Here is a 20614-nt window from a genome sequence, read left to right on the forward strand (position 1 = left end):
CGGCGAGCGCTCGGCAGGCAAGGGAGAGTGGCGTCACCAAGCACTGCGAAGGAAGGCGTGACCTACTTGGTACCACCCCAACACCTGCAGCAAGGAGAGCGCGCTGGGGCGCGTTGGCATGGAGACACGGACGGACAGCGTTACACAGGATAATCAAGAGCTGCTTCGCATCTAATTAAGCAACGTGTACTACGTAGCTTCAAGCGGATCTGCATTAAAGATGGGTAATCGGCGTTGTTAATCATGATTTTGGAATTGGTACGAAATATCGATCTCAAAGGAATTCAAAGGTGTTGATAAGACGGACTGGCAAAGACTTTAATTGTGAGTTGAAAAAAGCAAAAGATTACACTGAATCGATAATGTAAAAAAGATTCCTCCAAATACCGAATAGAGCAGCAATTTTATCTTTCATATCAACAAACATTGGTAAATGTCTTATTATTATTATTACTATCGGGTCGACTACACTCTAATATTACAAAGCGAATAGGGTACAAGCGAGACCTTTACGATATATATTCAGTTCTCTGACTTCACCTATACGTAGACCAATATTACGCTCGATTGTTGCACAGTGCACGCTATCCAAAGCAACATGTGCACTCCACCCAAAGTTACACGAATATCTGTTGAACTTTTGCTTTTGCAAGCAGCTTTTGCTTATGGCTGCGTCCGTTTATCGGCGACCGTCTGCTCCCTCACTGCACATGCCTTAACTCTCCTCCTCTCGTCACGTGAGCGCTAGGTGGGAGGAGGTGGCAGATGGCTGCCCCTGCTTTGTTTCTCCTCTCCGCCACAGCTGTGCGCTCATATATAATGCTGTGCGCGCTCGATCCATTGCATTCCCCTAGCAGCGCTGGGTTGTTACTTTGCGGCCCACACACGGTAATACACATGTAACTGAGAAGTGTAGCAGTTTGGGCTAGTTGGTATGACATGACGATAGTTATAGCGCGAGAACAGAAGGACGACAAAGAGACAAGAAGGACATGAGCGCTCTTATGGGAGGGAGGTAACATAAGCAATACACATGTACACAACTCTACACACAAATGAAACATACAAATGGAAACACAAGTGAACACCAGCACTACTTCACATTCTTGCATGGTTCCCATTAGTGAGAGATGGTGTAATCTCCCCCCCCCCCCCTCTCTTCGACCCCACGAAAGGCATGGGTAGTTATGATTTAATAATAAATATGTGCTCTTTATGACGTGTACGGTCAACAACCAATTTTTTGGACCCCACTCGGGACCGCTAAATCATTTGAACTATCGGACAGTTTGAGAAAACACGACTACGCTTCTTTTACTTCGCTCCAGTGACCAAATCACTACAGACATCTCCAAAATAACTCTAAAGGCCTGGCATCATAATTATCAGGCACTCTGGTGCTCGCACAGACTAGTGAATACGTTCGGTACTTCCAAGAAATACAGGCGATCCTAGTTGCGTGGAGTGCGTCGCCTGCCAAGCTCATGACTTCAATGGAGGACACTTGATACAACGTACACGCCTTGAGTGTTCATCGCACCACTCATTATCTGGCCGTGCAATGGCGCGGCGATGGCAAACTGCTTCTGTTTCTGAAACAAAGGCAGCAAAGATCGACGCAAAGTGTGTTAGCATTGTCGCCGAGTAAAAGCGTGCAGTACGCTTGCAACTGCGCTATAGGTCGCATTCAATACCGAGCAATTAGCTAAAAAGTATTTTCATTCTCACAGTCATCAGCGAATAAATCTTACTGGCACAATTGCTGTCCATCACGTGTCTGCACATTTCCGTGCTCATACCTAAAGGCATCGCCGCACTGCACCATGACAGTGGTACCTTCAGATTTTAGGCAAGCTTCATCCGCTGAAAACTTTGCATTGCAGCAAAGTTAAATTTCAGAAGCCGGCAATGCTGCAAACCGATGGACTCGAGAAAGCATGCAGTAGTAGCCTCAATGAAGTTTCGGACCTGCAGTTCGACAAAGCCCGAAAAATCAGTCGCCAAATAATTTCAGCATCTGAAACTCAAGATGTTTTAATACACGACTCTGTGGAGCTTGTGGGGGTGTCGCGAAAGCGTCTGAATTTTTAGGCATGTCCGAAAAACCGGCAATGAATGAGAATATTGGCACTACCTGTTGTTATCACCAGCCTGGCAATGCCTGCTGCAGGGCAAAGGCCTCTCCCATGTTCCGACAATCAACCCAGTCCTGTGCTTTCTTCTGCCATGTTCACCTTGGTCACTTGCTTTGCAACTGCTGTGTGCTGAGGGCCAAGGATTAATTGGTGTATTTGTGTGCGAGAACTACCTGTTGCATCAACATGCCATTTCGTGCATATGAAGGCTTGCTATGCACAGTGCAATGACAAGCTCACCAGCCACTACGAGCAGGGCAGGCCTTGCAGTTTAAGCCATTGGAGAAGTTGGTTACCACCAAGATAAAACTGCAGTTTGTGCCATTGAAGCAGAGGCTGACCCCCGTATTTAAAAACGCTCCTTGATTTGAACTTGACTTGAAACCGCCTTTAATGCAACGCAATTGACTCGTCTGTGTGTTTGTGCTGCCTAGGCACCGCCTAAAGACAGCGCTTTTGAAACGAGTTCGTGCTGCGTTGAAGTAGGTGGCAAGTCAAGTTCAAATACAGCAGAATTTCTGAATACGGGCGCAAGTCCCGGCCGTGATGCCGATGAGGCCTAAGCTTATCCCCACCACCAAGAGATTCACAATATGAAAACATGTGCGGCTGTGCTCAAGTTTGGCATAAGCAAGTATAGTGATCGTCGATAATTTGTGTGCTATAGAGATGTCAAGCACTACTTTAACTGTGTAAACAAAGCAACACAGTCTGAATGCTTGGTTTCTACTACTTTATTTTCAAAAACTAATGTACAGCAATTGTCAACAGTATTTGGTGCGTGTGTTTGGCTTATATGCATGGAAAAAACCTGCTCCCATGAACAACAACCTATGCTTGCTTTAAATTATACCGGGAATGTTCTGAGCCACCATACAGGTACAATAAGTGACACCCACAAGTTAGTCATAGTGCTGAATGCTTACACAGTAACATATGCCTCTTCCTAGCTAGTACACCAACGCGGTGCTCGTTTGGCTACAAGGATAATTGGCTTCCATCTCTCGTTACAACAGAGTCTTCCCATTTTCACAGTTTGTCCAAGTTTCCTTCTCATTTATGCTTAGAGCTTGTAAACGCAGAAGGCCACTAAAGACTGGAACGTAAAACAAAACAACCCGAAGGCGGCAGCCACGTGAGGTCAAGTGTACAAACTCATTGTTCGTCTGAAAAACACGTCCAATACTTCAATGTAATAGTAAGTTGGCAAACAATAACAAGAGTAAAACACCAGAATGAAAAAATAAATATTGTAAGTGTAGATCTATAAATATTCGAATGCCGAAAAGGATTAGGCAAGCGAACCGAACAAAACCGGGCAACTTTCAAAGTTAAAAGGGGTAAATTCTGTAAGATCGAAAAGAGGAAAAAGATAAAGAAAAGGAAATGTTAAAAATATATTTCTTAAAAACGTCGAAAAATAAACTTCTTACTCGAATGACATATACAACACCACCGAGATAACATTCTGTCTATACATAAGCCGACCATGTATATGCGAAAGCAAAACATCACAGATAAAACAATGGCCACCTTAACCACAACCACAGCTTTGTAAGCGTGATACGCACAAAACAGTTTTACGACGGCATCCAAATATGGAGCTCGTGCAGAACCAAAAAAAAAATAAAAAAAGGCAACCACTGTGCTCTGCAAGCACTACAAGTGCTCTTCTCTTTTACATAAGCAACATGAAGAACAGAACAGAGCTAGCTAGATATGGCCACACACACATATTATGGCTTTCTTTTCTGTTAAACACAGAAAAATCTATGCCTGGGCAATGAAAAAGTGGGGTGGGTGGGGACGAGGGAGGTAGACAAAAAAAATTGTGACGACTGGCTAGTAGTTTGTCTGGCCCTCAGCGAAATATAAGTTACACTCCTCAATGCGTTACAGAAAAAACAATGAAAATGAGTGTTCACAGCTTTCGCAACATTGGAAGGGTGAGAACATCCGGAATGTTGACGTCTTCCAGTTGTATCCTGGATGGGTTGAAAGGGAACCTTATGGGAAATGCAAACTTAGTGTCCATGAGGAGAGTGTTGTCAGACACGGGCAGAGTCTCTTGGTTTCGTTCTTGAAGCTTTGCCTGAATCTTGCGTATGAACGAAACTGGAACCCTTTCCTCATACTCATCTGCAGGCGTGTACAAGTTCAGGATCTTGGTGATCTGAAACGGAAGCACATGTGCCGACAAAGTGTTAAACACATAACCACCACAGTTATGCCACCACACACAGCTTGTACGCCTAAGTCTTTCTTTGGCGTATGTATACCTGGTTTTCACCGGAGGTACACCAGGCATCGTAAAAGAGAAAACTTGTGAATCGTACACTTAAACGAGACGTGAGCACTCACAACAATGAATGGGCACTCTGATAAGACGTACTACTACAGGCCAAGACATGCATGCATTGAGCCAATTCTGGCATTAACTAAAGTCTCATTTTTTTGTGCCTCAACATGCTTTATGCATGGTCTCAAGTCATGGACCACGTATATATTCTACATTGTTTCAAGTAGACAATTACTTTGCGATTCGTGTATCCGCATGAGACACTCACTTAAATTGCCCACAGACATGCACAATCAAATCACTACACTGCCCACTTTCCCGTTGCTTACAAGTGACAGTTCTTAAGAACTGGTCCAATTACAACATTTAACATTCAAAATCAATCATGAGTCTGCAAAACACTTTAGTTGGAGCTCAAGATTCATTCCTTTCAACACGTGCTCAATTACATTAAAAACATACTGGCCCAACCGAAAATATGAAATTTTTTCGAATTACCTCTTTGTAGGTTCACCTACGTTTTTGATACTGGGATATAAAAAACCGCTGTGGTATATTGATATAAACTAAAAAGAAATTTCACCAAAACGAAAACATTAGTTTAGTGGGAAAAGAAATGAAACACATATGTCCTACTGGCTCATGAGTGTTTTCAAAAAGTAAGAGAGCACTGTCTTACGAAGGCACCATCTCGCGATTGCTAACAGGCATTTTGGGATGAAACGGCCAAGGCAAGTGGCACAGAGCATCCCTTCTCCCGCTGATATGAGACGTCATACATTGAGCTTCGACACTGACAAGTTTATATTTGCCTTTAGTGTCATCTGAACGTTGCGCTAACTTCTCCCACAGGTGATGTGAGAGAAAATTTTTTTTGCAGATGAAAAGTGGTACGTATGTGTTCCACTGTCACACAAAAGGTTAATCAAAAGGCTAATAATAATATCCGAGGTTCAAAGTGCCAAAACCACAATATGATTACGAGAGACGCCATAGTGGAGGGCTTCGGAAATTGACTTTCTGGTGTTATTTAACGTGCACAGACATCGCACTGTACAGGGGCCTCTACAAATTGTCTCCATCAAAATGCGACCGCCGTGACCAGGATCTGCGGGATCTGAATACTTATATACAATTCCAAGTTAAAACAATTTTGGGAAACGGGGTGAGGTGCAGGGGGGGTTAAGCCTCCCCAACTCCTCCCTCTGGCTACACTGCTGCTAAACATGTACAAATTAAACAAGAAAAAAACATCAAGCACTGTGCAAAGAAAGGCCATTACCGAAGCTTAACACACAACTGATAGTCAGATTGCACTTCTTTCGCACATAATACGAAGGTTAAGTTGGCTTTGTGCATTAATGCGGTCATGGAGGATGTATATATCTTCATTAGGCTGCAATCAAGGTGCTTCGCAAACAATCAGCTCAGACTTCTCGCAGCAAAGCACTGCTGTGTGCATTGACATGCATGCCACCAACCGTGTGTCTACACCAATGCAGCGACAGTGCTGCCACCTGTAACCCTATCTACGTTGTATAAGTAGCACGTACAATAATCCTGAATTGAAACCAGACAATTACTTTCTGTATAACAACTGCTATGAGCTATTGCATCTTGTTGCTGCGAAGCCATAAAAGGTAATGTTTGCTTTAATGTAAGAGCTCAAGTCAAAATTATTCTCACATAACATCAACTGTACAAGCTGGAAACGAAAGCATGCCCTACTAAGCCCTAAATTTTCGCATTTCAATATGACAGTAGTACACATGACAAATTCTTCGAGCACGACGACACTTGTAGTTCCACTGAAATGCTTAATAGCTGCAGTCATAGTGAGAGACGTACCTGTGCTGTGGTGAGCTTGTCGCACATGTCACAGATGCTGGAAACGTCTTCGTCCGTCTTGCGGGCCTGGAGCAGCTGCGATGCCTGAACTATGGGCTGGAGCGTGTCTAGCACCTCGCTCTGGGAAACCTTCTGGTCTCGGCACCACTGCTCCAGATGGCTCAGGTTGTATCTACACGGTCACATAACATTAATCCCACTGTTTGCAGGCGCCCTTTACAAATTGTGTGCCGAACATCGACAACGAACACTGGGATAGTCAAAACTAGATAGTGCAAAAGACTTGAAAGATTCACGAGAGTACATAGGACAAGCGCAAATGCAGTGGTGAGTATGTATGTCTAACAGTATGACATGAAGTTTTACTCAAAGGAAGTAGCTGCGTGCCTTTCAAAATGGCATGCATGCATTTTTTGTTGACCATAATGGAGATTAACAACAATAAGAATGGCACAGAAAAAAAAAATACTAGCAGTGGAGCTGCTTGTTGTTGCATAAAAGGCAGTGTAATCTGCCTTTGCAAATGCTCGAGGAATAAGGAAGAAACAACTTGGAGGACGCTTGGTATAAGCCTTCAATAGTAGAACACAACAGAAAATTGAAGCTACGGGCACATCGCCTTCTCAACTGCTAGCATTGCTTTTATTATTGGTGCATTTCTCTACCATGCCATAAAAAAACTAATGACGGTGCACGTAACATTGGCCGTTAAAAATTTGCTTTCACAGGTTTAGTTTCTCTACTGTCATAGGACAAAAAATCAAGCTTGTAATTGAATTCCAAGTATGTTAAAACTGCTTTTAAAGAGCACAAGGTTACTATTAAAATTAAAAAAAAAAAGGAGCTCATTTCTCGAGTTCCCTGGAAATTGTCACCTAGCTGCTAGCCATTGCATTTCGCAAGAGGAGTTCACCAAAGCTACATGCTCAAAATAACCATGATTCTCAAGCTCACATGATGGAAAAAATTTTAGAAAGCCTATCTTTGCTTGAGCCTTCATATCCATGTTTAAAATGAGTTTTTCTGAAGATGCGATTTCGGGCAACTTTTATATTTGGACACACAGTATAACCTCATTACAAAATATTTCCAAAGAGCAGAGCATTTTGGTCTGTTGTGAGAGGAGTATGTAAAATCCAAGCGCTGTTAACACAGACTTCTACGTAAACACCCAATGGGTCTGTTATAGGCAGAAAGAATTACTAGTTATAAACAGACTTACTCTTAATGGGCATTAAAAAAACAATTTTTTTAATATCAAACTTAAATTCTGTGCCCTCCCCCCTCTTTTTGAAACATATTTCAACGTATCATCACTAAAAACTACACAGAAGTGCCAAGGTTGCAAAAATTATAGTGAAAGTCGCGAAAAAACCCCTAAAAACAGTGTTTTCCAAGAAATTATAGCTCCTAAACGATAAAACCGGCCCATAAAAACCTGTTCTGCGTTAACGGGACGCATTGTAGTTAAGGCAGCTGCAAACAAAAGTTCAGCCATCAGATTACAATTGCACGTCGAACTTGTCGCGAACATTGCCGACGTCTCAGAGCCACTGTAATAGCGTCTTGTTCAGTGATGCTACTGGCTTAGGCTGCTTTGGAGCAGCTTTTGGAGAAGCTTTTGGAACATACAAAAATGTCTTTTGGAGCTGTAAAACTGGCTTTCGGAGCAGATATTGTTAGAGTCAATTTTAAGATGCCTATTGTGGTCATGAAAAAATCTGCAAACAGGGGTTGTGTCAAGCACCCGTTCCGACAAGCAGTCTTGTTTTCTTCAGAGCAAAACTGTTCTGTTCTAGCCTTGAGAAAGTCAAGCCTGCTTGTCGAAACGTCAGCCCGACACCCCCCCAACCCCTGCTTACGGATTTTTTCATCCACCCCTTCCTGCCGTTTTTTTATACTGTGTTTATGACATAGGAATGATAAAATTTTGATGGGCTGCACGCTATTCAAGCATAATAGAGGAAGAAATAAAAGAAAATTATATGACTGACAAATAACCTCACCATGTTTAATATACAAAGCCAATGATAAAATTTAAAACCATAGCACTTCATTAAAATGTGACTGAAGATCAGTTGACTGCTGATTTTTCAGAAGCTAGATTTTTCAGACATGCTTGAAAATTTAAACGATTTCACGACAGTGTCACAAGCCCTATGGACGTCGAAACTTTCGACACAAACTCTTCGGCGTTCCATTTTTCGGGATTTCAGCCGACATTCCAAGTATGAAATAGCATTACTTAAAGTCCCTACCTTTGCTACATCTATGACCTCATAGGGTTAAACGAGCGCTTTCAAGAATCGTTCTATTTCACAGTAATGTCCAAAAGTCGGCTTTGCTGCAATGTATAAGTGCTATGGGAGAAACTGATAAAAGAAATTCGTAGGGGCCGGCATCACCGCAGAGTGAGGTGATGTCTAACGGATAAGCACGGGAAATGCTCGGAGGCGGCAGTAAGGCTTGATCCCTTTATGTTAAGCATCTTCCGCTTACTGCATGTGGCGCAGTTGTTGGCGTACTGCACGCTTTTACTCACGCGCTCCGCCGTCCACGCTGCCTTTCTGTGCGAATTGGCCAAGTTAGCCGCATAGACGCTATCGTTCGTGAACGCTCCGCAACTCGCCATAGCTGTGCCCGTGTGCGATCAGGAACGGAGTGGGCATTAAGAACACTATGACAAACACGTGCGTATGAAAGCGCCCCGGAGGAACGGCGTCAGCTGTGTAGGTGATGTGCTGCACACAACTAAGAATGATCGGTCTCGTTTGGCAGCAAGTGCTACATGTCACCGGAAATTTTCGTACAGTGGCGCATCTTTTAAGTGCACATACGCATTGCGGAGGTTCAAACAAGCATTTCTCTATTTATACCACATCCTTTATGTTTTGTGTCATCGTTTCCACATGCTTCATGCTATAAATCCACAACTTATTCCACACTTTGCTGGTATAAGCGGCGCTCATCACACGCGCATATTTGCAAATGGACATCGGTAGGCCTTGAATGCATTTACAACTGCCTGAGCGCGCACCGAAATGCCTGATAAGTGTACTCAAGGAGGCATTGAAGCTATTTCAGATGGGGGATAATCGATCGGTCCATTAGGCGCCAATCGATCGGTCCATTAGGCGCCAATTCGATTTCCCTGCCGCCGCCACCGTCCGGCTCTTTTCGCATCACACGCGAAACACTTCCTTGCTTTACGACCGTTGACAGCGGGTGCATACGCCGTGTAGACAGGTGACGTGCAGAGATGTGTGCACATGTCCTACCATCCCCGGGTAAAGCGCAGCGGAGTTGCAGTGGAAGCGATGTTGCAGGTGTCGAGGTACTGCTCTGTAGGTAACACTGCACGCAACTGTATAGTGCATGCAGCCGCGGAGAGCGCGCGTGGCTTTCAAGCCTTTATGCAGCGAGCATCCTTGTTCAATATGCCTGTCGAGTTTTAGCGTCCTTACAAAGCAGACAGTTCTTTTTATTTATTTTTTTCACTTTAGTATTTTCCTGCAGCCAAAAAGAGGGAGGTGGAGGGGTGGAGAAAAGGAGGACGATTCCAAGGGAGGCACGGGCGATGCGCTAAAAGTCTGTTAATCATTCCTAAGTGCGCTGAAATGTCTGTTAGCTCTTATACTGCACCGCGCATTTTCTTCCTTCCTCCACCCCTAATGGGAACGCTTCGGGCTTATTAGCGCATTACTGTTAGAAGGGCAGTGCGAGTTAGATAGAAATGCAATTATAGCAAGAGGTGGGCGCTTTGTGCATAAAGGACTTGTCATTCGGTCATGCAGGTCATGTAGACACAGGTAAATTGAGGGAACGATGCAGACTTGGCTCAGTAACTGCCAGCGCTTTCAAGAAAAATTACATTCCGCGATAACATTAAGTAGAAAGCAAACTTGATTAAGAACACTGATGGCATTACGAAATCATCTCGGCATTATGGTCAAAGTGACTTTGGAGCAGCCGTGGAAGATACCCAATGGTACACCTGCATGCGTACGACTTCTCCGTCCGAGCGAATTATGTTGATAATTAAAATCTACAGATTTTAGATAGAGTTCACTAGTCTTCATGAAGTAAGTAAACGTTAGATCAATTAGTTCACTTGAAATACGCCTTTGTAATTAATCTTTAAGCATCCAATCTCCAAGCTTCCCGTTTGTTGTCATGGTGTCAAAAATTTTGGAAATTAGTGCCACTCACGCGTCCTGTTCAGATTCCAGCACAAAACGCGCAAACTGACAAAAATCAACATCTTACCATAGGGAACCCTGATGGGATGCGAAGCAGCAGCGTTAAGCGCGGCGATTAGTCAGGCGATTCGCTGGAGGGCGCACGGCGCTTTCGAGACGTTGCCGACGACGTCGACGATTCTCTGGATTGGCATTCCACTGCCGGCGCTTCCATTCGGCTCCCTTGGCTCGCGTCTTGTCGGTCTTACCCGCGCGCAGTCTCCATTCTCGAACACGATCGGCGTGCTTAACTCACACCTCGTCGGTGTCGTTGGTCTTTCACTGCAGAAGCTTGCGTTCGGCGTCCCTATCTCGCATGGTCGTAGCCAAGAGGTGAAACACCGGGCACGTGCCCCCCCCCCCCTCCCGAACTTTTTTCACCATAGCATAGAGAGCGAAAAATGGCCATTTCAACGGAGTGCCCTTCCCGGAAAAATTTCTGGCTACGCGCCAGCTGGCTAGCGCCTCGTCAACCGCGAACGCGATCAGCTCTGCTAACCCTCGCAACGCCGGCGACAGCCGGGTTAGTCCAAATCCCTTCGGCGCATGTTGACCAATCGCTTCGGCGGGAAAAGGAGCTTCGCTTTCCGGCGTTCTCTCCATCGCAGATAAACAAGCCGGGAGAGTGTTCACTCGATGTGCGCTCAAACGTTGCGAGCGGAGGAGGGTGAGGCGACAGATATATGACACTCGGCGAGCGCTCGGCAGGCAAGGGAGAGTGGCGTCACCAAGCACTGCGAAGGAAGGCGTGACCTACTTGGTACCACCCCAACACCTGCAGCAAGGAGAGCGCGCTGGGGCGCGTTGGCATGGAGACACGGACGGACAGCGTTACACAGGATAATCAAGAGCTGCTTCGCATCTAATTAAGCAACGTGTACTACGTAGCTTCAAGCGGATCTGCATTAAAGATGGGTAATCGGCGTTGTTAATCATGATTTTGGAATTGGTACGAAATATCGATCTCAAAGGAATTCAAAGGTGTTGATAAGACGGACTGGCAAAGACTTTAATTGTGAGTTGAAAAAAGCAAAAGATTACACTGAATCGATAATGTAAAAAAGATTCCTCCAAATACCGAATAGAGCAGCAATTTTATCTTTCATATCAACAAACATTGGTAAATGTCTTATTATTATTATTACTATCGGGTCGACTACACTCTAATATTACAAAGCGAATAGGGTACAAGCGAGACCTTTACGATATATATTCAGTTCTCTGACTTCACCTATACGTAGACCAATATTACGCTCGATTGTTGCACAGTGCACGCTATCCAAAGCAACATGTGCACTCCACCCAAAGTTACACGAATATCTGTTGAACTTTTGCTTTTGCAAGCAGCTTTTGCTTATGGCTGCGTCCGTTTATCGGCGACCGTCTGCTCCCTCACTGCACATGCCTTAACTCTCCTCCTCTCGTCACGTGAGCGCTAGGTGGGAGGAGGTGGCAGATGGCTGCCCCTGCTTTGTTTCTCCTCTCCGCCACAGCTGTGCGCTCATATATAATGCTGTGCGCGCTCGATCCATTGCATTCCCCTAGCAGCGCTGGGTTGTTACTTTGCGGCCCACACACGGTAATACACATGTAACTGAGAAGTGTAGCAGTTTGGGCTAGTTGGTATGACATGACGATAGTTATAGCGCGAGAACAGAAGGACGACAAAGAGACAAGAAGGACATGAGCGCTCTTATGGGAGGGAGGTAACATAAGCAATACACATGTACACAACTCTACACACAAATGAAACATACAAATGGAAACACAAGTGAACACCAGCACTACTTCACATTCTTGCATGGTTCCCATTAGTGAGAGATGGTGTAATCTCCCCCCCCCCCCTCTCTTCGACCCCACGAAAGGCATGGGTAGTTATGATTTAATAATAAATATGTGCTCTTTATGACGTGTACGGTCAACAACCAATTTTTTGGACCCCACTCGGGACCGCTAAATCATTTGAACTATCGGACAGTTTGAGAAAACACGACTACGCTTCTTTTACTTCGCTCCAGTGACCAAATCACTACAGACATCTCCAAAATAACTCTAAAGGCCTGGCATCATAATTATCAGGCACTCTGGTGCTCGCACAGACTAGTGAATACGTTCGGTACTTCCAAGAAATACAGGCGATCCTAGTTGCGTGGAGTGCGTCGCCTGCCAAGCTCATGACTTCAATGGAGGACACTTGATACAACGTACACGCCTTGAGTGTTCATCGCACCACTCATTATCTGGCCGTGCAATGGCGCGGCGATGGCAAACTGCTTCTGTTTCTGAAACAAAGGCAGCAAAGATCGACGCAAAGTGTGTTAGCATTGTCGCCGAGTAAAAGCGTGCAGTACGCTTGCAACTGCGCTATAGGTCGCATTCAATACCGAGCAATTAGCTAAAAAGTATTTTCATTCTCACAGTCATCAGCGAATAAATCTTACTGGCACAATTGCTGTCCATCACGTGTCTGCACATTTCCGTGCTCATACCTAAAGGCATCGCCGCACTGCACCATGACAGTGGTACCTTCAGATTTTAGGCAAGCTTCATCCGCTGAAAACTTTGCATTGCAGCAAAGTTAAATTTCAGAAGCCGGCAATGCTGCAAACCGATGGACTCGAGAAAGCATGCAGTAGTAGCCTCAATGAAGTTTCGGACCTGCAGTTCGACAAAGCCCGAAAAATCAGTCGCCAAATAATTTCAGCATCTGAAACTCAAGATGTTTTAATACACGACTCTGTGGAGCTTGTGGGGGTGTCGCGAAAGCGTCTGAATTTTTAGGCATGTCCGAAAAACCGGCAATGAATGAGAATATTGGCACTACCTGTTGTTATCACCAGCCTGGCAATGCCTGCTGCAGGGCAAAGGCCTCTCCCATGTTCCGACAATCAACCCAGTCCTGTGCTTTCTTCTGCCATGTTCACCTTGGTCACTTGCTTTGCAACTGCTGTGTGCTGAGGGCCAAGGATTAATTGGTGTATTTGTGTGCGAGAACTACCTGTTGCATCAACATGCCATTTCGTGCATATGAAGGCTTGCTATGCACAGTGCAATGACAAGCTCACCAGCCACTACGAGCAGGGCAGGCCTTGCAGTTTAAGCCATTGGAGAAGTTGGTTACCACCAAGATAAAACTGCAGTTTGTGCCATTGAAGCAGAGGCTGACCCCCGTATTTAAAAACGCTCCTTGATTTGAACTTGACTTGAAACCGCCTTTAATGCAACGCAATTGACTCGTCTGTGTGTTTGTGCTGCCTAGGCACCGCCTAAAGACAGCGCTTTTGAAACGAGTTCGTGCTGCGTTGAAGTAGGTGGCAAGTCAAGTTCAAATACAGCAGAATTTCTGAATACGGGCGCAAGTCCCGGCCGTGATGCCGATGAGGCCTAAGCTTATCCCCACCACCAAGAGATTCACAATATGAAAACATGTGCGGCTGTGCTCAAGTTTGGCATAAGCAAGTATAGTGATCGTCGATAATTTGTGTGCTATAGAGATGTCAAGCACTACTTTAACTGTGTAAACAAAGCAACACAGTCTGAATGCTTGGTTTCTACTACTTTATTTTCAAAAACTAATGTACAGCAATTGTCAACAGTATTTGGTGCGTGTGTTTGGCTTATATGCATGGAAAAAACCTGCTCCCATGAACAACAACCTATGCTTGCTTTAAATTATACCGGGAATGTTCTGAGCCACCATACAGGTACAATAAGTGACACCCACAAGTTAGTCATAGTGCTGAATGCTTACACAGTAACATATGCCTCTTCCTAGCTAGTACACCAACGCGGTGCTCGTTTGGCTACAAGGATAATTGGCTTCCATCTCTCGTTACAACAGAGTCTTCCCATTTTCACAGTTTGTCCAAGTTTCCTTCTCATTTATGCTTAGAGCTTGTAAACGCAGAAGGCCACTAAAGACTGGAACGTAAAACAAAACAACCCGAAGGCGGCAGCCACGTGAGGTCAAGTGTACAAACTCATTGTTCGTCTGAAAAACACGTCCAATACTTCAATGTAATAGTAAGTTGGCAAACAATAACAAGAGTAAAACACCAGAATGAAAAAATAAATATTGTAAGTGTAGATCTATAAATATTCGAATGCCGAAAAGGATTAGGCAAGCGAACCGAACAAAACCGGGCAACTTTCAAAGTTAAAAGGGGTAAATTCTGTAAGATCGAAAAGAGGAAAAAGATAAAGAAAAGGAAATGTTAAAAATATATTTCTTAAAAACGTCGAAAAATAAACTTCTTACTCGAATGACATATACAACACCACCGAGATAACATTCTGTCTATACATAAGCCGACCATGTATATGCGAAAGCAAAACATCACAGATAAAACAATGGCCACCTTAACCACAACCACAGCTTTGTAAGCGTGATACGCACAAAACAGTTTTACGACGGCATCCAAATATGGAGCTCGTGCAGAACCAAAAAAAAAATAAAAAAAGGCAACCACTGTGCTCTGCAAGCACTACAAGTGCTCTTCTCTTTTACATAAGCAACATGAAGAACAGAACAGAGCTAGCTAGATATGGCCACACACACATATTATGGCTTTCTTTTCTGTTAAACACAGAAAAATCTATGCCTGGGCAATGAAAAAGTGGGGTGGGTGGGGACGAGGGAGGTAGACAAAAAAAATTGTGACGACTGGCTAGTAGTTTGTCTGGCCCTCAGCGAAATATAAGTTACACTCCTCAATGCATTACAGAAAAAACAATGAAAATGAGTGTTCACAGCTTTCGCAACATTGGAAGGGTGAGAACATCCGGAATGTTGACGTCTTCCAGTTGTATCCTGGATGGGTTGAAAGGGAACCTTATGGGAAATGCAAACTTAGTGTCCATGAGGAGAGTGTTGTCAGACACGGGCAGAGTCTCTTGGTTTCGTTCTTGAAGCTTTGCCTGAATCTTGCGTATGAACGAAACTGGAACCCTTTCCTCATACTCATCTGCAGGCGTGTACAAGTTCAGGATCTTGGTGATCTGAAACGGAAGCACATGTGCCGACAAAGTGTTAAACACATAACCACCACAGTTATGCCACCACACACAGCTTGTACGCCTAAGTCTTTCTTTGGCGTATGTATACCTGGTTTTCACCGGAGGTACACCAGGCATCGTAAAAGAGAAAACTTGTGAATCGTACACTTAAACGAGACGTGAGCACTCACAACAATGAATGGGCACTCTGATAAGACGTACTACTACAGGCCAAGACATGCATGCATTGAGCCAATTCTGGCATTAACTAAAGTCTCATTTTTTTGTGCCTCAACATGCTTTATGCATGGTCTCAAGTCATGGACCACGTATATATTCTACATTGTTTCAAGTAGACAATTACTTTGCGATTCGTGTATCCGCATGAGACACTCACTTAAATTGCCCACAGACATGCACAATCAAATCACTACACTGCCCACTTTCCCGTTGCTTACAAGTGACAGTTCTTAAGAACTGGTCCAATTACAACATTTAACATTCAAAATCAATCATGAGTCTGCAAAACACTTTAGTTGGAGCTCAAGATTCATTCCTTTCAACACGTGCTCAATTACATTAAAAACATACTGGCCCAACCGAAAATATGAAATTTTTTCGAATTACCTCTTTGTAGGTTCACCTACGTTTTTGATACTGGGATATAAAAAACCGCTGTGGTATATTGATATAAACTAAAAAGAAATTTCACCAAAACGAAAACATTAGTTTAGTGGGAAAAGAAATGAAACACATATGTCCTACTGGCTCATGAGTGTTTTCAAAAAGTAAGAGAGCACTGTCTTACGAAGGCACCATCTCGCGATTGCTAACAGGCATTTTGGGATGAAACGGCCAAGGCAAGTGGCACAGAGCATCCCTTCTCCCGCTGATATGAGACGTCATACATTGAGCTTCGACACTGACAAGTTTATATTTGCCTTTAGTGTCATCTGAACGTTGCGCTAACTTCTCCCACAGGTGATGTGAGAGAAAATTTTTTTTGCAGATGAAAAGTGGTACGTATGTGTTCCACTGTCACACAAAAGGTTAATCAAAAGGCTAATAATAATATCCGAGGTTCAAAGTGCCAAAACCACAATATGATTACGAGAGACGCCATAGTGGAGGGCTTCGGAAATTGACTTTCTGGTGTTATTTAACGTGCACAGACATCGCACTGTACAGGGGCCTCTACAAATTGTCTCCATCAAAATGCGACCGCCGTGACCAGGATCTGCGGGATCTGAATACTTATATACAATTCCAAGTTAAAACAATTTTGGGAAACGGGGTGAGGTGCAGGGGGGGTTAAGCCTCCCCAACTCCTCCCTCTGGCTACACTGCTGCTAAACATGTACAAATTAAACAAGAAAAAAACATCAAGCACTGTGCAAAGAAAGGCCATTACCGAAGCTTAACACACAACTGATAGTCAGATTGCACTTCTTTCGCACATAATACGAAGGTTAAGTTGGCTTTGTGCATTAATGCGGTCATGGAGGATGTATATATCTTCATTAGGCTGCAATCAAGGTGCTTCGCAAACAATCAGCTCAGACTTCTCGCAGCAAAGCACTGCTGTGTGCATTGACATGCATGCCACCAACCGTGTGTCTACACCAATGCAGCGACAGTGCTGCCACCTGTAACCCTATCTACGTTGTATAAGTAGCACGTACAATAATCCTGAATTGAAACCAGACAATTACTTTCTGTATAACAACTGCTATGAGCTATTGCATCTTGTTGCTGCGAAGCCATAAAAGGTAATGTTTGCTTTAATGTAAGAGCTCAAGTCAAAATTATTCTCACATAACATCAACTGTACAAGCTGGAAACGAAAGCATGCCCTACTAAGCCCTAAATTTTCGCATTTCAATATGACAGTAGTACACATGACAAATTCTTCGAGCACGACGACACTTGTAGTTCCACTGAAATGCTTAATAGCTGCAGTCATAGTGAGAGACGTACCTGTGCTGTGGTGAGCTTGTCGCACATGTCACAGATGCTGGAAACGTCTTCGTCCGTCTTGCGGGCCTGGAGCAGCTGCGATGCCTGAACTATGGGCTGGAGCGTGTCTAGCACCTCGCTCTGGGAAACCTTCTGGTCTCGGCACCACTGCTCCAGATGGCTCAGGTTGTATCTACACGGTCACATAACATTAATCCCACTGTTTGCAGGCGCCCTTTACAAATTGTGTGCCGAACATCGACAACGAACACTGGGATAGTCAAAACTAGATAGTGCAAAAGACTTGAAAGATTCACGAGAGTACATAGGACAAGCGCAAATGCAGTGGTGAGTATGTATGTCTAACAGTATGACATGAAGTTTTACTCAAAGGAAGTAGCTGCGTGCCTTTCAAAATGGCATGCATGCATTTTTTGTTGACCATAATGGAGATTAACAACAATAAGAATGGCACAGAAAAAAAAAATACTAGCAGTGGAGCTGCTTGTTGTTGCATAAAAGGCAGTGTAATCTGCCTTTGCAAATGCTCGAGGAATAAGGAAGAAACAACTTGGAGGACGCTTGGTATAAGCCTTCAATAGTAGAACACAACAGAAAATTGAAGCTACGGGCACATCGCCTTCTCAACTGCTAGCATTGCTTTTATTATTGGTGCATTTCTCTACCATGCCATAAAAAAACTAATGACGGTGCACGTAACATTGGCCGTTAAAAATTTGCTTTCACAGGTTTAGTTTCTCTACTGTCATAGGACAAAAAATCAAGCTTGTAATTGAATTCCAAGTATGTTAAAACTGCTTTTAAAGAGCACAAGGTTACTATTAAAATTAAAAAAAAAAAGGAGCTCATTTCTCGAGTTCCCTGGAAATTGTCACCTAGCTGCTAGCCATTGCATTTCGCAAGAGGAGTTCACCAAAGCTACATGCTCAAAATAACCATGATTCTCAAGCTCACATGATGGAAAAAATTTTAGAAAGCCTATCTTTGCTTGAGCCTTCATATCCATGTTTAAAATGAGTTTTTCTGAAGATGCGATTTCGGGCAACTTTTATATTTGGACACACAGTATAACCTCATTACAAAATATTTCCAAAGAGCAGAGCATTTTGGTCTGTTGTGAGAGGAGTATGTAAAATCCAAGCGCTGTTAACACAGACTTCTACGTAAACACCCAATGGGTCTGTTATAGGCAGAAAGAATTACTAGTTATAAACAGACTTACTCTTAATGGGCATTAAAAAAACAATTTTTTTAATATCAAACTTAAATTCTGTGCCCTCCCCCCTCTTTTTGAAACATATTTCAACGTATCATCACTAAAAACTACACAGAAGTGCCAAGGTTGCAAAAATTATAGTGAAAGTCGCGAAAAAACCCCTAAAAACAGTGTTTTCCAAGAAATTATAGCTCCTAAACGATAAAACCGGCCCATAAAAACCTGTTCTGCGTTAACGGGACGCATTGTAGTTAAGGCAGCTGCAAACAAAAGTTCAGCCATCAGATTACAATTGCACGTCGAACTTGTCGCGAACATTGCCGACGTCTCAGAGCCACTGTAATAGCGTCTTGTTCAGTGATGCTACTGGCTTAGGCTGCTTTGGAGCAGCTTTTGGAGAAGCTTTTGGAACATACAAAAATGTCTTTTGGAGCTGTAAAACTGGCTTTCGGAGCAGATATTGTTAGAGTCAATTTTAAGATGCCTATTGTGGTCATGAAAAAATCTGCAAACAGGGGTTGTGTCAAGCACCCGTTCCGACAAGCAGTCTTGTTTTCTTCAGAGCAAAACTGTTCTGTTCTAGCCTTGAGAAAGTCAAGCCTGCTTGTCGAAACGTCAGCCCGACACCCCCCCAACCCCTGCTTACGGATTTTTTCATCCACCCCTTCCTGCCGTTTTTTTATACTGTGTTTATGACATAGGAATGATAAAATTTTGATGGGCTGCACGCTATTCAAGCATAATAGAGGAAGAAATAAAAGAAAATTATATGACTGACAAATAACCTCACCATGTTTAATATACAAAGCCAATGATAAAATTTAAAACCATAGCACTTCATTAAAATGTGACTGAAGATCAGTTGACTGCTGATTTTTCAGAAGCTAGATTTTTCAGACATGCTTGAAAATTTAAACGATTTCACGACAGTGTCACAAGCCCTATGGACGTCGAAACTTTCGACACAAACTCTTCGGCGTTCCATTTTTCGGGATTTCAGCCGACATTCCAAGTATGAAATAGCATTACTTAAAGTCCCTACCTTTGCTACATCTATGACCTCATAGGGTTAAACGAGCGCTTTCAAGAATCGTTCTATTTCACAGTAATGTCCAAAAGTCGGCTTTGCTGCAATGTATAAGTGCTATGGGAGAAACTGATAAAAGAAATTCGTAGGGGCCGGCATCACCGCAGAGTGAGGTGATGTCTAACGGATAAGCACGGGAAATGCTCGGAGGCGGCAGTAAGGCTTGATCCCTTTATGTTAAGCATCTTCCGCTTACTGCATGTGGCGCAGTTGTTGGCGTACTGCACGCTTTTACTCACGCGCTCCGCCGTCCACGCTGCCTTTCTGTGCGAATTGGCCAAGTTAGCCGCATAGACGCTATCGTTCGTGAACGCTCCGCAACTCGCCATAGCTGTGCCCGTGTGCGATCAGGAACGGAGTGGGCATTAAGAACACTATGACAAACACGTGCGTATGAAAGCGCCCCGGAGGAACGGCGTCAGCTGTGTAGGTGATGTGCTGCACACAACTAAGAATGATCGGTCTCGTTTGGCAGCAAGTGCTACATGTCACCGGAAATTTTCGTACAGTGGCGCATCTTTTAAGTGCACATACGCATTGCGGAGGTTCAAACAAGCATTTCTCTATTTATACCACATCCTTTATGTTTTGTGTCATCGTTTCCACATGCTTCATGCTATAAATCCACAACTTATTCCACACTTTGCTGGTATAAGCGGCGCTCATCACACGCGCATATTTGCAAATGGACATCGGTAGGCCTTGAATGCATTTACAACTGCCTGAGCGCGCACCGAAATGCCTGATAAGTGTACTCAAGGAGGCATTGAAGCTATTTCAGATGGGGGTGTGGTGATTTCATTGCTTGAGCGGATTAAA

At 43.8% G+C, this 20614-nt stretch overlaps 2 protein-coding genes across 4 annotated transcripts in view; both read right to left on the minus strand.

Annotated features, from left to right (window-relative positions):
- Window positions 1-3871: 3871 nt before the first annotated feature.
- On the minus strand, window positions 3872-13398 carry LOC142814359 (unconventional myosin-Va-like). The gene is made up of 4 exons (XM_075893063.1): window positions 13372-13398; window positions 12729-12802; window positions 6283-6454; window positions 3872-4308 (listed from the first exon to the last, which is right to left on the minus strand). Exons 1-4 carry the CDS (start codon window positions 13396-13398, stop codon window positions 4057-4059), a joined length of 525 nt encoding a protein of 174 aa, XP_075749178.1. The 3' UTR covers window positions 3872-4056.
- Window positions 13399-14519: 1121 nt separating this feature from the next.
- didum (dilute class unconventional myosin) overlaps window positions 14520-20614 on the minus strand; it is a 56912-nt gene continuing 50817 nt past the window's right edge. For all 3 annotated transcript variants that reach the window (XM_075892776.1, XM_075892775.1, XM_037422899.2), the window contains 2 exons: window positions 17493-17664; window positions 14520-15518 (listed from right to left, as the gene is read on the minus strand). In XM_075892776.1, coding sequence (XP_075748891.1) covers window positions 15267-15518; window positions 17493-17664 — 424 coding nt within the window. In that variant the 3' untranslated portion in view covers window positions 14520-15266. The remainder of the gene's footprint in view (window positions 15519-17492; window positions 17665-20614) is intronic.

The sequence above is a fragment of the Rhipicephalus microplus genome, chromosome 4 (assembly GCF_043290135.1).
Source record: "Rhipicephalus microplus isolate Deutch F79 chromosome 4, USDA_Rmic, whole genome shotgun sequence".
NCBI lineage: Eukaryota > Metazoa > Arthropoda > Arachnida > Ixodida > Ixodidae > Rhipicephalus > Rhipicephalus microplus.